This window comes from Ranitomeya imitator, chromosome 10 (genome assembly GCF_032444005.1).
Source record: "Ranitomeya imitator isolate aRanImi1 chromosome 10, aRanImi1.pri, whole genome shotgun sequence".
NCBI classification, from domain to species: Eukaryota; Metazoa; Chordata; class Amphibia; order Anura; family Dendrobatidae; genus Ranitomeya; species Ranitomeya imitator.
Window position 1 is genome coordinate 146,604,063 of NC_091291.1, and position 17,658 is coordinate 146,621,720.

At 51.6% G+C, this 17,658-nt stretch overlaps 1 protein-coding gene across 18 annotated transcripts in view; it reads right to left on the reverse strand.

Annotated features, from left to right (window-relative positions):
- The window catches only part of ARHGAP32 (Rho GTPase activating protein 32), a 217,217-nt gene that overhangs the window by 112,705 nt on the left and 86,854 nt on the right, over positions 1-17,658 (reverse strand). For 16 of the 18 annotated variants that reach the window (XM_069742881.1, XM_069742875.1, XM_069742883.1 and 13 more), the window contains exon 2: positions 13,903-14,017. The exons of the other annotated variants lie outside the window; for them this stretch is intronic. In XM_069742881.1, the coding sequence (XP_069598982.1) occupies positions 13,903-14,013 (111 nt within the window). In that variant the 5' untranslated portion in view covers positions 14,014-14,017. The remainder of the gene's footprint in view (positions 1-13,902; positions 14,018-17,658) is intronic. 18 annotated transcript variants of the gene reach the window in all.

The following is a 17,658-nucleotide window of genomic DNA, read 5'->3' on the forward strand; positions in this document are numbered from 1 at the left end:
AGCAGCAGATATCGGCGACCTCTTATTACAGCCCAGAGCAGCAGCAGATGTCAGCGACCTCTTATTACAGCCCAGTGCAGCAGCAGATATCAGCGACCTCTTATTACAGCCCAGAGCAACAACAGATATCAGCGTCCTCTTATTACAGCGCAGAGCAGCAGCAGATATCAGCGACCTCTTATTACAGTGCAGAGCAGCAGCAGATGTCAGCGACCTCTTATTACAGCCCAGTGCAGCAGCAGATATCAGCGACCTCTTATTACAGCCCAGAGCAGCAGCAGATGTCAGCGACCTCTTATTACAGCGCAGAGCAGCAGCAGATGTCAGCGACCTCTTATTACAGCCCAGAGCAGCAGCAGATGTCAGCGACCTCTTATTAATGAAATGATCGTCAGTAATGCTGCACTTGTGGCTGGTGAATATAGGGCACATGTAGCCTCCTTGGTATTATTTGCAGAGGCGGCAGATTCCTCACGAGCGCCATGTAAAGTTTCCGTGAACAGATCTCTGCACCGCTACGGGTACACCGTCACCATGAAGACATTCACAGCACAGGACGAAGCCCGAACCATCAGGACCTTCCCAGCGTCGCCATCAACAGCTCCTGATGCCAATAAAAGCAGATACAAACCCATGGTGCGTGAACTGCGGCATCATCGCCCGTCCCACCTACCAATAAACCACACAGGGCGAGGAAACGCTAATTATATCATCACAACAAATAAAGGACGGGAGATGAGAGACACAACCACACAAGAACCACAACACCCAAGCGGAACTACTACTCATGCAGCATCATAAAACATTACACAGAACATCACAACCCCCAACATCTCACAATCCCAATTCCTAATCAGTTCTTCCTCTGTGAAAATGTAGAGAAAACCAGTATAATGTTCACATCTTATCACACCGAACAGATCGGACGCCTGATAAATGAGTCATTCAGAAACCAATGGCGGAGATACATCTCAGAGTATTGACAGGATAACGAAAGGTTGGAAAAGTAAATGGCGCCAACGAACTACAGCCGGCGGGGCAAGTCACGGTGAGAGTCAGTCTCTCCGAAGCCAAAATGGTCAGAGGTGACCGATCTGTGAACTGCGGCTAAAAACAGTGGAACGATTTCAGAAAAGTGAATATCCCCATCTACAGCACTTAATACCCCACCAAAAATTCAGATATTCTGGGAAATCCGTGTGCAGAAGGGAGAACAGACGACGCTTAGTAGGAGAGGCTCGTGATCTAATGGTCCTAAGGCCATACTGGGCCAAATCCAGGCACGAATCACTGCATGGGCTCAGGAACAATCCCGAAATCATGGTCCGTGAACAATCCACAAATGTAATAGAAACCTGCATCATGTAACGAAGAAGCCGAATATCAGCACAATCCAGAGATGCTGCAGTCCTCTCTGGCCACAGCTCATTTATAATGGATGGAGGCAAAACGGAGAACTGTTCTGTGGTCAGAGGAAACAATGAAATCCTTTATGGAAACGAAAGACACCGTGTCCTGCAGCCTCAGAAGTAGAGGAACCACCCAGCTTGTTATAGAGGAGACAGGGACCACCCAGCTTGCTATAGAGGAGAGACAGGGACCACCCAGCTTGTTATAGAGGAGAGACAGGGACCACCCAGCTTGTTATAGAGGAGAGACAGGGACCACCCACCTTGTTATAGAGGAGAGACAGGGACCACCCACCTTGTTATAGAGGAGAGACAGGGACCACCTACCTTGTTATAGAAAGACAGGGACCACCCACCTTGTTATAGAGGAGAGACAGGGACCACCCACCTTGTTATAGAGAGACAGGGACCACCCACCTTGTTATAGAGGAGAGACAGGCACCACCTACCTTGTTATAGAGGAGAGACAGGGACCACCCACTTTGTTATAGAGAGACAGGGACCACCCACCTTGTTATAGAGGAGAGACAGGGACCACCCACCTTGTTATAGAGAGACAGGGACCACCCACCTTGTTATAGAGGAGAGACAGGCACCACCCACCTTGTTATAGAGGAGAGACAGGGACCACCCACTTTGTTATAGAGAGACAGGGACCACCCACCTTGTTACAGAGGAGAGACAGGCACCACCCACCTTGTTATAGAGGAGAGACAGGGACCACCCAGCTTGTTATAGATGAGAGAGACAGGGACCACCCAGCTTGCTATAGATGAGAGAGACAGGGACCACCCAGCTTGTTATAGAGGAGAGACAGGGACCACCCACCTTGTTATAGAGGAGAGACAGGGACCACCCACCTTGTTATAGAGGAGAGACAGGGACCACCCAGCTTGTTATAGAGGAGAGACAGGGACCACCCAGCTTGTTATAGAGGAGAGACAGGGACCACCCAGCTTGTTATAGAGAGACAGGGACCACCCACCTTGTTATAGAGGAGAGACAGGGACCACCCACCTTGTTATAGAGGAGAGACAGGGACCACCCAGCTTGTTATAGAGGAGAGACAGGGATCACCCAGCTTGTTATAGAGGAGAGACAGGGATCACCCAGCTTGTTATAGAGGAGAGACAGGGACCACCCAGCTTGCTATAGATGAGAGAGACAGGGACCACCCAGCTTGTTATAGAGAGACAGGGACCACCCACCTTGTTATAGAGGAGAGACAGGCACCACCCACCTTGTTATAGAGGAGAGACAGGGACCACCCACTTTGTTACAGAGAGACAGGGACCACCCACCTTGTTATAGAGGAGAGACAGGGACCACCCACTTTGTTATAGAGAGACAGGGACCACCCACCTTGTTATAGAGGAGAGACAGGGACCACCCACCTTGTTATAGAGAGACAGGGACCACCCACCTTGTTATAGAGGAGAGACAGGCACCACCCACCTTGTTATAGAGGAGAGACAGGGACCACCCACTTTGTTATAGAGAGACAGGGACCACCCACCTTGTTACAGAGGAGAGACAGGCACCACCCACCTTGTTATAGAGGAGAGACAGGGACCACCCACCTTGTTATAGAGAGACAGGGACCACCCACCTTGTTATAGAGGAGAGACAGGCACCACCCACCTTGTTATAGAGGAGAGACAGGGACCACCCACTTTGTTATAGAGAGACAGGGACCACCCACCTTGTTACAGAGGAGAGACAGGCACCACCCACCTTGTTATAGAGGAGAGACAGGGACCACCCAGCTTGTTATAGAGGAGAGACAGGGACCACCCAGCTTGTTATAGAGGAGAGACAGGGACCACCCACCTTGTTATAGAGGAGAGACAGGGACCACCCAGCTTGCTATAGATGAGAGACAGGGACCACCCACCTTGTTATAGAGGAGAGACAGGGACCACCCACCTTGTTATAGAGGAGAGACAGGCACCACCCACCTTGTTATAGAGGAGAGACAGGGACCACCCAGCTTGTTATAGAGGAGAGACAGGGACCACCCAGCTTGTTATAGAGGAGAGACAGGGACCACCCAGCTTGTTATAGAGGAGAGACAGGGACCACCCAGCTTGCTATAGATGAGAGAGACAGGGACCGCCCACCTTGTTATAGAGGAGAGACAGGGACCACCCACCTTGTTATAGAGGAGAGACAGGGACCACCCAGCTTGTTATAGAGGAGAGACAGGGACCACCCAGCTTGTTATAGAGGAGAGACAGGGACCACCCAGCTTGTTATAGAGGAGAGACAGGGACCACCCAGCTTGTTATAGAGGAGAGACAGGGACCACCCAGCTTGTTATAGAGGAGAGACAGGGACCACCCACCTTGTTATAGAGAAGAGACAGGGACCACCCAGCTTGTTATAGAGGAGAGACAGGGACCACCCAGCTTGTTATAGAGGAGAGACAGGGACCACCCACTTTGTTATAGAGAAGAGACAGGGACCACCCACCTTGTTATAGAGGAGATAGGGACCACCCAGCTTGTTATAGAGGAGAGACAGGGACCACCCAGCTTGCTATAGATGAGAGAGACAGGGACCACCCACCTTGTTATAGAGGAGAGACAGGGACCACCCAGCTTGCTATAGATGAGAGAGACAGGGACCACCCACCTTGTTATAGAGGAGAGACTGGGACCACCCAGCTTTCTATAGATGAGAGAGAGGGACCACCCAGCTGGTTATGGAGGAGCGGGACCATCCAGCTTGTTATGGAGGAGAGGGAGAGGGACTATCAATCTTGATATCAGCACACAGTTCACATCTCTGATGTATCGGGGGCATGAGTGCCTATGGCAGGGGCAGCACATACATGAGAAGGGACATTAATGCTGAGCGTTATATACAGTACAGGTGATAGAATGACATCTGCTCCATCCAGCCAATGTCTATTTCAGGGAAGACCCCACATATGGGTCCATACCATCCCGGGTGCAGGATTGTGAACCCCATACCGCCCCATCACAGCCGCACGGCTCCACAGCAGTCCAGACCTTTCACCAACAGGACAGCTTTCCTCTCCCAAAACGCCAGCAATCGTCCCCAGCAATTGTCCGCTCACTTCCCCGACGTTTACAGACTGTGGTGAGAAGAGACGATGCTACATAATGCGCCACAACCCGGGTACAATGTGGTGGGACACGGGCCGTGCACAAAGGTTTGGTGATGCCACCACCGACTTCTACAGGCGGTAATCTGTTCTCTGTGCCTTTGTGGGTTGTAGTTAATTTAGTGAAAAAATTGTATAATTGGTGGAGAAAAGTTGAACTTGACGGACCGGGGTTTTATTTCACCTTGTGTAACTGTTTTTTCTACACAGCGCCACAATTTTTTGGATTCTCATAACACAAATCTAGTACACCCCACACATAAGCCTGTAGGGTCCATGCAGCCTGGAGCGGGGATGAAGGGCAGCGGCGGCGGACTGGAGCGGGGATGAAGGGCAGCGACGGCGGACTGGAGCGGGGATGAAGGGCAGCGGCTGCGGACTGGAGCGGGGATGAAGGGCAGCGACGGCGGACTGGAGCGGGGATGAAGGGCAGCGACGGCGGACTGGAGCGGGGATGAAGGGCAGCGACGGCGGACTGGAGCGGGGATGAAGGGCAGCAACGGCGGACTGGAGCGGGGATGAGGGGCAGCGACGGCGGACTGGAGCGGGGATGAGGGGCAGCGACGGCGGACTGGAGCGGGGATGAAGGGCAGCGACGGCGGACTGTAGCGGGGATGAAGGGCAGCGACGGCGGACTGGAGCGGGGATGAAGGGCAGCGACGGCGGACTGGAGCGGGGATGAAGGGCAGCGACGGCGGACTGGAGCGGGGATGAAGGGCAGCGACGGCGGACTGGAGCGGGGATGAAGGGCAGCAACGGCGGACTGGAGCGGGGATGAGGGGCAGCGACGGCGGACTGGAGCGGGGATGAGGGGCAGCGACGGCGGACTGGAGCGGGGATGAAGGGCAGCGACGGCGGACTGGAGCGGGGATGAAGGGCAGCGACGGCGGACTGGAGCGGGGATGAAGGGCAGCGACGGAGGACCCTGAAGCTGGACATGCAAATAATGGAGGACAGAGAACAAAGTGTAACAGTGTACCCAATACATGACAAGGCGGAGGATGGGGGTTGCTGTCCACTGCTGCTCAGCCCAGGAAACCTCCCAGAGATCCCAGACCGTACAAACCAGCAGAAATGTATCACCGCGGAGCCGGCAGGACGACACATTGATCATTTGTCTCCCACCACACGAAATGCCCGTCCGTCGCTCCGCCATCCCAGCGCCTCTCTCCTCTGTGCCCGCCGATGTGCATGGGGCAGTGAGCAGTGACCAGACACCTTACACCACTCACGGTTTGACTTATTTTTGCACTGAAGTTCGGCCATTGCCGCATTGATGCCATTTTAAGTCACTCATTTCCGACGCCTCTTTTCTACATCCCCTCAAAATGGGCTATATCAATCAAAGATCCAAATAAATGGTCATGTGCTCAGCGTGCAATTATATAACCCGGCTGTGAAATGTCAGAGAAAGCACAAACACAATAATCGATCTTAGAATAGGTAATTCTTTATTAATATTCAATGAAAGCAAAAATAATGAAAATCAAAGTAACCTGTGATGTGAGACAAACATTTTGTTACAGACTCCATTAATCACACCCAGTCCGTATACAAAAAATCCATGCAGCATATTGCATACATTTCTAAGGGAGGAAAGCAGCCGAAATTGGATAAAATGAGCTAGAAACAGATGGAACTACACTGAAATAAAGCGCAAGTGCTGAGGAAAGGAAACCACTATAAACCCAAGTCCACAAATAACGGACAGAATGGTATTACACCTAAACTGCTCACAATATGAGGTCTATGGGTCAGCAGGCGCTACTATTATAACGGCATAACGCCACAACTCGCTAGAATGCAAGCCATGAACCTCAATGTGTATACTTACTGGGTGAGTGGCGTCCGTGCAGTGTCCCTCCACCCCGACGCACGTTTTGTCCACACTTCTTCAGGGGCAATATGCTTCATGGATTTACTATTAAATATGTAGTATATGGACTGGGTGTGATTAATGGAGTCTGTAACAAAATGTGTCTCACATCAGAGGTTACTTTGAGTTTCATTATTTTTGCCTTCATTGAATATTTAATAAATAATTACCTATTATAAAATCGATTATATTTGTGCTTTCTCCGACTTTTCACAATGAGGAATTGGGTTTGACAGACGGGTTGTATAATCCCCTCAAAATGAGCAGCGAAAAGTGTCCAAATCATCATTAGGTGACAAAGTGCACAGTGAATATGCCCCAAAATCTCCACACGCTCAAAAAAGCCCACATTCTATTGGCAGTCGGCTGTTTTTACCATATTTTCCTTTCCTTCATAAACTTGCATCTCATCTTAAAGTGGGAAAAGCGAATGCCAGCACCAAACTCCGTCCTCCTGGTCCCCAGACGCGCGCTGAAGCTGCAGGGAGGTGGCGGACAGCGCGGGGCACACAGCGGCGCCCATCATTATACATTATTACAGCAGGACGCAGGAGACGTCGCTCAGGAGCAGAGGCGCGCTGAAGCTGCAGGGAGGTGGTGGACAGTGCGGGGCACAGAGCGGCGCCCATCATTATACATTATTACAGTAGGACGCAGGAGACGTCGCTCAGGAGCAGTCGCGCGCTGAAGTTGCAGGGAGGTGGCGGACAGTGCGGGGCACAGAGCGGCGCCCATCATTATACATTATTACAGCAGGACGCAGGAGACGTCGCTCAGGAGCAGACGCGCGCTGAAGTTGCAGGGAGGTGGCGGACAGTGCGGGGCACACAGCGGCGCCCATCATTATACATTATTACAGCAGGACGCAGGAGACTTCGCTCAGGAGCAGACGCACGCTGAAGCTGCAGGGAGGTGGCGGACAGTGCGGGGCACACAGCGGCGCCCATCATTATACATTATTACAGCAGGACGCAGGAGACGTCGCTCAGGAGCAGACGCACGCTGAAGCTGCAGGGAGGTGGCGGACAGTGCGGGGCACACAGCGGCGCCCATCATTATACATTATTACAGCAGGACGCAGGAGATGTCGCTCAGGAGCAGACGCACGCTGAAGCTGCAGGGAGGTGGAGGACAGTGCGGTGCACACAGCGGCGCCCATCATTATACATTATTACAGCAGGACGCAGGAGATGTCGCTCAGGAGCAGACGCACGCTGAAGCTGCAGGGAGGTGGAGGACAGTGCGGTGCACACAGCGGCGCCCATCATTATACATTATTACAGCAGGACGCAGGAGATGTCGCTCAGGAGCAGACGCACGCTGAAGCTGCAGGGAGGTGGAGGACAGTGCGGTGCACACAGCGGCGCCCATCATTATACATTATTACAGCAGGACGCAGGAGATGTCGCTCAGGAGCAGACGCACGCTGAAGCTGCAGGGAGGTGGCGGACAGTGCGGGGCACACAGCGGCGCCCATCATTATACATTATTACAGCAGGACGCAGGAGATGTCGCTCAGGAGCAGACGCTTGTCCCAGATTTCACGGTTAAACAAGCGACAGCCAAAGCCACAAAGGAGACTATGGAAGGAGCAGAAGAAGCGGGAACCCAGGTCCCATCGTGCCGCACCAATCGTCAGACCAGAGCGGTAGAGATGGCGGCAGGGTGTCCACTGCAGGGTCACAAGCGTGACCTCCTGGCCGGCGCCTACATGACACGATCGAGGCTGAAGGCTCCGCTCTCAGTGTGTCCGGACAGCTACAGTTGTGGCAAAAAGTATCGACACCCCTGCAATTCTGTCAGATAATACTCAGTTTCTTCCTGAAAATGATTGCAATCACAAATTATTTATTATCTTCATTTAATTTGTCTTAAATGAAAAAACACAAAAGAGAATGAAGCAAAAAGCAAAACATTGATCATTTCACACAAAACTCCAAAAATGGGCCAGACAAAAGTATTGGCACCCTCGGCCTAATACTTGGTTGCACAACCTTTAGCCAAAATAACTGCGACCAACCGCTTCCGGTAACCATCAATGAGTTTCTTACAATGCTCTGCTGGAATTTTAGACCATTCTTCTTTGGCAAACTGCTCCAGGTCCCTGATATTTGAAGGGTGCCTTCTCCAAACTGCCATTTTTAGATCTCTCCACAGGCGATCTATGGGATTCAGGTCTGGACTCATTGCTGGCCACCTTAGAAGTCTCCAGTGCTTTCTCTCAAACCATTTTCTAGTGCTTTTTGAAGTGTGTTTTGGGTCATTGTCCTGCTGGAAGACCCATGACCTCTGAGGGAGACCCAGCTTTCTCACACTGGGCCCTACATTATGCTGCAAAATGTGTTGGTAGTCTTCAGACTTCATAATGCCATGCACACGGTCAAGCAGTCCAGTGCCAGAGGCAGCAAAGCAACCCCAAAACATCAGGGAACTTCCGCCATGTTTGACTGTAGGGACTGTGTTCTTTTCTTTGAATGCCTCTTTTTTTCTCCTGTAAACTCTATGTTGATGCCTTTGCCCAAAAAGCTCTACTTTTGTCTCATCTGACCAGAGAATCTGACCAGTGCCAGTGCCAGGCAGCAGCTGCCAAGGCAAACAGGATCATGGGGTGCATTAAAAGAGGTCTGGATACACATGATGAGAGCATTATACTGCCTCTGTACAAATCCCTACTTAGACCGCACATGGAGTACTGTGTCCAGTTTTGGGCACCGGTGCTCAGGAAGGATATAATGGAACTAGAGAGAGTACAAAGGAGGGCAACAAAATTAATAAAGGGGATGGGAGAACTACAATACCCAGATAGATTAGCGAAATTAGGATTATTTAGTCTAGAAAAAAGACGACTGAGGGGCGATCTAATAACCATGTATAAGTATATAAGGGGACAATACAAATATCTCGCTGAGGATCTGTTTATACCAAGGAAGGTGACGGGCACAAGGGGGCATTCTTTGCGTCTGGAGGAGAGAAGGTTTTTCCACCAACATAGAAGAGGATTCTTTGCTGTTAGGGCAGTGAGAGTCTGGAGTTGCTTGCCTGAGGAGGTGGTGATGGCGAACTCAGTCGAGGGGTTCAAGAGAGGCCTGGATGTCTTCCTGGAGCAGAACAATATTGTATCATACAATTATTAGGTTCTGTAGAAGGACGTAGATCTGGGTATTTATTATGATGGAATATAGGCTGAACTGGATGGACAAATGTCTTTTTTCGGCCTTACTAACTATGTTACTATGTTACTATGTTACTATATCCAATTTGGCTTTAGGACAATTCTTATTGTGTTTTTTTCATTTAAGACAAATTAAATGAAGATAATAACAAATAATTTGTGATTGCAATCATTTTCAGGAAGAAACGGAGTATTATCTGACAGAATGGCAGGGGTGTCAATACTTTTGGCCACATCTGTATGGATGTACAGTGCAGTGAACGCCCCGTGCAGCGGCTGGAAATGAAGCAACAACTGCTTAAAGGGAGTAGAAAGAATATTTTCACGTTCATCACAGGCGGATGTGTGGTTAAAAAAAAAAAAAAAAAAAAAAGTTTACACCCCACCCCCAAATCCAGAGCCGATGGTCCAGCGTAGCTGCTGCGTGCGTGGTCTCCATGGTCCTGTGCCGTGCTTGTGGCATCACCGAGTCACCACACTGTAAATGCCCCTGATTGGCTGGTTCTACAAAGACCGGATCACACACACTGGATCCAGAGACTGAACTGACAAAGCAACAAATTTACTTTTTCCAAAGAAAAAAAATGAAACCGGTAAAACCAGTAATCTCTGTCCACCTTCCATACCGGTGACTTTACCAATGTTGGTGGCACTTTCCCTCCTGCAGCCGCAGTTACGGTGAATGGAAAAAGGATTCCACCTGATCCCAGTTATTACAGGTCGTCCCGGGGATCTAGTAAATGGCCGCCGCACCGAGAAGGCCGATGTAAGCTGTGCTCCCACAATGCACTGCGCCCCAGCGGCCGGTGAACGCAGCTCTAGAAGTGAGCGGAGAGAAGAAGCGATGCGGTGTGTGCACAGGCCGACATTACATCCAAGAGCCGCGTGCGCCATCATGGACCAGAAAGCCGACACCACAGCCACGTCCTGCACGGGCCGCAAACTGGGCGGAGGGGACGGGGCAACGTATACATGGAGAGGGGTACAATGTATCACAGGAGGCTCAGCTACACGGAGAGGGGTACAATGTATCACAGGAGGCTCAGCTACACGGAGAGGGGTACAATGTATCACAGGAGGCTCAGCTACACGGAGAGAGGAACAATGTATCACAGGCGGCTCAGCTACACGGAGAGGGGAACAATGTATCACAGGCGGCTCAGCTACACGGAGAGGGGTACAATGTATCACAGGAGGCTCAGCTACACGGAGAGGGGTAAAATGTATCACAGGAGGCTCAGCTACACGGAGAGGGGTAAAATGTATCACAGGAGGCTCAGCTACACGGAGAGGGGAACAATGTATCACAGGCGGCTCAGCTACACGGAGAGGGGTAAAATGTATCACAGCCGGCTCAGCTACACGGAGAGGGGTACAATGTATCACAGGCGGCTCAGCTACACGGAGAGGGGTACAATGTATCACAGGCGGCTCAGCTACACGGAGAGGGGTACAATGTATCACAGGAGGCTCAGCTACACGGAGAGGGGTACAATGTATCACAGGAGGCTCAGCTACACGGAGAGGGGTACAATGTATCACAGGAGGCTCAGCTACACGGAGAGGGGAACAATGTATCACAGCCGGCTCAGCTACACGGAGAGGGGAACAATGTATCACAGGAGGCTCAGCTACACGGAGAGGGGTACAATGTATCACAGGAGGCTCAGCTACACGGAGAGGGGTACAATGTATCACAGGAGGCTCAGCTACACGGAGAGGGGAACAATGTATCACAGCCGGCTCAGCTACACGGAGAGGGGTACAATGTATCACAGGAGGCTCAGCTACACGGAGAGGGGTACAATGTATCACAGGAGGCTCAGCTACACGGAGAGGGGAACAATGTATCACAGGCGGCTCAGCTACACGGAGAGGGGTAAAATGTATCACAGCCGGCTCAGCTACACGGAGAGGGGTACAATGTATCACAGGCGGCTCAGCTACACGGAGAGGGGTACAATGTATCACAGGCGGCTCAGCTACACGGAGAGGGGTACAATGTATCACAGGAGGCTCAGCTACACGGAGAGGGGTACAATGTATCACAGGAAGCTCAGCTACACGGAGAGGGGTACAATGTATCACAGGAGGCTCAGCTACACGGAGAGGGGAACAATGTATCACAGGCGGCTCAGCTACACGGAGAGGGGTAAAATGTATCACAGCCGGCTCAGCTACACGGAGAGGGGTACAATGTATCACAGGCGGCTCAGCTACACGGAGAGGGGTACAATGTATCACAGGCGGCTCAGCTACACGGAGAGGGGAACAATGTATCACAGGCGGCTCAGCTACACGGAGAGGGGTACAATGTATCACAGGAGGCTCAGCTACACGGAGAGGGGTACAATGTATCACAGCCGGCTCAGCTACACGGAGAGGGGTACAATGTATCACAGGAGGCTCAGCTACACGGAGAGGGGTACAATGTATCACAGCCGGCTCAGCTACACGGAGAGGGGTACAATGTATCACAGGAGGCTCAGCTACACGGAGAGGGGAACAATGTATCACAGGAGGCTCAGCTACACGGAGAGGGGTAAAATGTATCACAGCCGGCTCAGCTACACGGAGAGGGGAACAATGTATCACAGCCGGCTCAGCTACACGGAGAGGGGTAAAATGTATCACAGCCGGCTCAGCTACACGGAGAGGGGAACAATGTATCACAGGAGGCTCAGCTACACGGAGAGGGGAACAATGTATCACAGGCGGCTCAGCTACACGGAGAGGGGAACAATGTATCACAGGCGGCTCAGCTACACGGAGAGGGGTACAATGTATCACAGGCGGGCAGTAGGGGGTACAATGTATCACAGGCGGGCAGTAGGGGGTACAATGTATCACAGGCGGGCAGTAGGGGGTACAATGTATCACAGGCGGGCAGTAGGGGGTACAATGTATCACAGGCGGGCAGTAGGGGGTACAATGTATCACAGGCGGGCAGTAGGGGGTACAATGTATCACAGGCGGGCAGTAGGGGGTACAATGTATCACAGGCGGGCAGTAGGGGGTACAATGTATCACAGGCGGGCAGTAGGGGGTACAATGTATCACAGGCGGGCAGTAGGGGGTACATTGTATCACAGGCGGGCAGTAGGGGGTACAATGTATCACAGGCGGGCAGTAGGGGGTACATTGTATCACAGGCGGGCAGTAGGGGGTACATTGTATCACAGGCGGGCAGTAGGGGGTACATTGTATCACAGGCGGGCAGTAGGGGGTACAATGTATCACAGGCGGGCAGTAGGGGGTACAATGTATCACAGGCGGGCAGTAGGGGGTACAATGTATCACAGGCGGGCAGTAGGGGGTACAATGTATCACAGGCGGGCAGTAGGGGGTACAATGTATCACAGGCGGGCAGTAGGGGGTACAATGTATCACAGGCGGGCAGTAGGGGGTACAATGTATCACAGGCGGGCAGTAGGGGGTACAATGTATCACAGGCGGGCAGTAGGGGGTACAATGTATCACAGGCGGGCAGTAGGGGGTACAATGTATCACAGGCGGGCAGTAGGGGGTACAATGTATCACAGGCGGGCAGTAGGGGGTACAATGTATCACAGGCGGGCAGTAGGGGGTACAATGTATCACAGGCGGGCAGTAGGGGGTACAATGCATCACAGGCGGGCAGTAGGGGGTACAATGCATCACAGGCGGGCAGTAGGGGGTACAATGTATCACAGGCGGGCAGTAGGGGGTACAATGTATCACAGGCGGGCAGTAGGGGGTACAATGTATCACAGGCGGGCAGTAGGGGGTACAATGTATCACAGGTGGGCAGTAGGGGGTACAATGTATCACAGGCGGGCAGTAGGGGGTACAATGTATCACAGGCGGGCAGTAGGGGGTACAATGTATCACAGGCGGGCAGTAGGGGGTACAATGTATCACAGGCGGGCAGTAGGGGGTACAATGTATCACAGGCGGGCAGTAGGGGGTACAATGTATCACAGGCGGGCAGTAGGGGGTACAGTGTATCACAGGCGGGCAGTAGGGGGTACAATGTATCACAGGCGGGCAGTAGGGGGTACAATGTATCACAGGCGGGCAGTAGGGGGTACAATGTATCACAGGCGGGCAGTAGGGGGTACAATGTATCACAGGCGGGCAGTAGGGGGTACAATGTATCACAGGCGGGCAGTAGGGGGTACATTATGCCCGGTGTATTGCTCATGGAGAAACATCTCATTTCCGGGCAGCACAGGAGAATCTGAACAATGTCCCCGGGGCGATGGCCGTCTCTTCCCGCCAGCTTCCTGCTCCCAATCTCCGGGGGAATAATAATGGCCGTGGATGATGGACTCACCATAGCGCTGATGGTCTCCTCCCAGTCCGGCCTCTCCCGGGGGTGAATACTGCGGGGCAGCTCCGGCACAAAGTCGTCGTCCTCCTCCTCTAAGTGCAGCGAGGACTTCATTATTCTGTAGGAGAAGAGACGGCTGATCAGTAACAGGAGATGATGACAGGTCGCGGCTCTGCAGCACATAGGCCGCTCTGCAGCACATGGGCCGCTCTGCAGCACATGGGCCGCTCTGCAGCACATGGGCCGCACACACACACGGACTGGGGGCGAGGACCCGACTTATGGCCCCTCACTGTCAGCTCCAACACGCATGGAGATAAACCATAGTCTACTCCGAGGATCAGAAAGGAACATTTGTGCCACGCCGGACATGGCTGCTACCAGCACATGACGGAAGGGGGCTACAACCCAAAATCCCCCCGCTGCCTCGTCTGCGGCTCACTGCAGATTGCACGACTTCCCTCACTACAACACATCAATGAATGACAAGAAAAAAGACTCCAAAACATGCAGATGTCAGGTAGAAAATAAGAGAAAAACGTCCATGTACGCAGACCCCAACATGATGGAAACCTGCTGCTTCCAAAAGACGCCCCCCACAGTCATGTAGAGCACGAAGACCCCCTGGATGGGCGCAAGATGCAGTGCGGCTGAGCCAGGTCTAAGGCTGCGCTCCACTGCACCCGGTCCAGTCTGCCTCATTATCATCAGGTCAGAGACGGCACAGCGCCCCGAATATCGGACAATTACCGGCATTCACACAGGTGAAGCCCCTCCAGGAGCAAGAAACGCCGAGACCACCAAAAAAGAGGAGTGAAGGGAACACCATGGCTGCAGCTCTCCCTAGAAGAGTCACTATTTATGCCCTATGATACATGCTATACTATACTCCAGAGCTGCACTCACTATTCTGCTGGTGCAGTCACTGTGTACATACATTACATTACTGATCCTGAGTTATATCCTGTATTATCCTCCAGAGCTGCACTTACTATTCTGCTGGTGCAGTCACTGTGTACATACATTACATTACTGCTCCTGAGTTACATCCTGTATTATACTCCAGAGCTGCACTCACTATTCTGCTGGTGCAGTCACTGTGTACATACATTACATTACTGATCCTGCGTTACATCCTGTATTATACCCCAGAGCTGCACTCACTATTCTGCTGGTGCAGTCACTGTGTACATACATTACTGATCCTGAGTTACCTCCTGTATTATACTCCAGAGCTGCACTCACTATTCTGCTGGTGCAGTCACTGTGTACATACATTACATTACTGATCCTGAGTTACATCCTGTATTATACTCCAGAGCTGCACTCACTATTCTGCTGGTGCAGTCACTGTGTACATACATTACATTACTGATCCTGAGTTACCTCCTGTATTATACCCCAGAGCTGCACTCACTACTCTGCTGGTGCAGTCACTGTGTACATACATTACATTACTGATCCTGCGTTACATCATGTATTATACCCCAGAGCTGCACTCACTATTCTGCTGGTGCAGTCACTGTGTACATACATTACATTACTGATCCTGAGTTACATCCTGTATTATACTCCAGAGCTGCACTCACTATTCTGCTGGTGCAGTCACTGTGTACATACATTACATTACTGATCCTGAGTTACATCCTGTATTATACCCCAGAGCTGCACTCACTATTCTGCTGGTGCAGTCACTGTGTACATACATTACATTACTGATCCTGAGTTACATCCTGTATTATACTCCAGAGCTGCACTCACTATTCTGCTGGTGCAGTCACTGTGTACATACATTACATTACTGATCCTGAGTTACATCCTGTATTATACTCCAGAGCTGCACTCACTATTCTGCTGGTGCAGTCACTGTGTACATACATTACATTACTGATCCTGAGTTACCTCCTGTATTATACTCCAGAGCTGCACTCACTATTCTGCTGGTGCAGTCACTGTGTACATACATTACATTACTGCTCCTGAGTTACATCCTGTATTATACCCCAGAGCTGCACTCACTATTCTGCTGGTGCAGTCACTGTGTACATACATTACATTACTGATCCTGAGTTACATCCTGTATTATACTCCAGAGCTGCACTCACTATTCTGCTGGTGCAGTCACTGTGTACATACATTACATTACTGATCCTGAGTTACCTCCTGTACTATACTCCAGAGCTGCACTCACTATTCTGCTGGTGCAGTCACTGTGTACATACATTACATTACTGATCCTGAGTTACATCCTGTATTATACCCCAGAGCTGCACTCACTATTCTGCTGGTGCAGTCACTGTGTACATACATTACATTACTGATCCTGAGTTACATCCTGTATTATACCTCAGAGCTGCACTCACTATTCTGCTGCTGCAGTCACTGTGTGCATACATTACATTACTGATCCTGAGTTACATCCTGTATTATACTCCAGAGCTGCACTCACTATTCTGGTGCAGTCACTGTGTACATACATTACATTACTGATCCTGAGTTACATCCTGTATTATACTCCAGAGCTGCACTCACTATTCTGCTGGTGCAGTCACTGTGTACATACATTATAGTAACAGTACTGATCCTGAGTTACATCCTGTATTATACCCCAGAGCTGCACTCACTATTCTGCTGGTGCAGTCACTGTGTACATACATTATATTACTGATCCTAAGTTACATCCTGTATTATACTCCAGAGCTGCACTCACTATTCTGCTGGTTGTAATTAAAACTATTCCAATCATTTGTGAACATAAACCTCAAAAAACTTTGCTCCTGTGAGTCACTTATGATATAGAAATTGAATAAGTAAGGAATGTGGGAGATTTCAGCTCTGAAGCCTCCAGACTTGTGACTGCAGCTCACTACTTTATGCAGTTGACACTTGTGTAAGGGAAAAACGGATGGAGCTGAAAAATCATTTGTAGCCAAAGCCTTTACCAGTGTGGATAAGGCGCGTTTCCGTCAGTCGCTGCCTGGTCTCCGCTCCGCAGCACAAGCTCCAGAATGTCGCAATTCGCTTCTTTTTAGAGACGACAAATCCCGAAAACTACAGAAGCAGACTAAAACCCGAGGAGAGGTGAAGCGAGCACTGTGCCGGCAGCCAATCACGAGGCTTCTTGTGTTCTTTATAAGACCTTTTCTGAATGAAGGGAGGAATCTAATTGGTGCAAAACAAAAGCAGCCAATAATCGCAGGTTGTATTTGCCAGGTGACCCCCTCAGCGGATGGAGGCTGCAGGTGCCTCGTACCCTCCACGGTGTGCCTCGTACCCCCCACGGTGTGCCTCCTACTCCCCACGGTGTGCCTCCTACCCCCCACGGTGTGCCTCGCACCCCCCACGGTGTGCCTCGCACCCCCCACGGTGTGCCTCGCACCCCCCACGGTGTGCCTCGCACCCCCCACGGTGTGCCTCGCACCCCCTACGGTGTGCCTAGCACCCCCTACGGTGTGCCTCGCACCCCCCACGGTGTGCCTAGCACCCCCTACGGTGTGCCTCGCACCCCCCACGGTGTGCCTGGCACCCCCTACGGTGTGCCTCGCACCCCCCACGGTGTGCCTCGCACCCCCCACGGTGTGCCTCGCACCCCCTACGGTGTGCCTCGCACCCCCTACGGTGTGCCTCGTACCCCCCCACGGTGTGCCTCGTACCCCCCACGGTGTGCCTGCACAGGCTCACACATCCACAGAAACAAATGATCAGGACGTGGCTCCATTATGAGGACCGTGGAGCCGCCTTTGTTCTCCCCTGTGAATG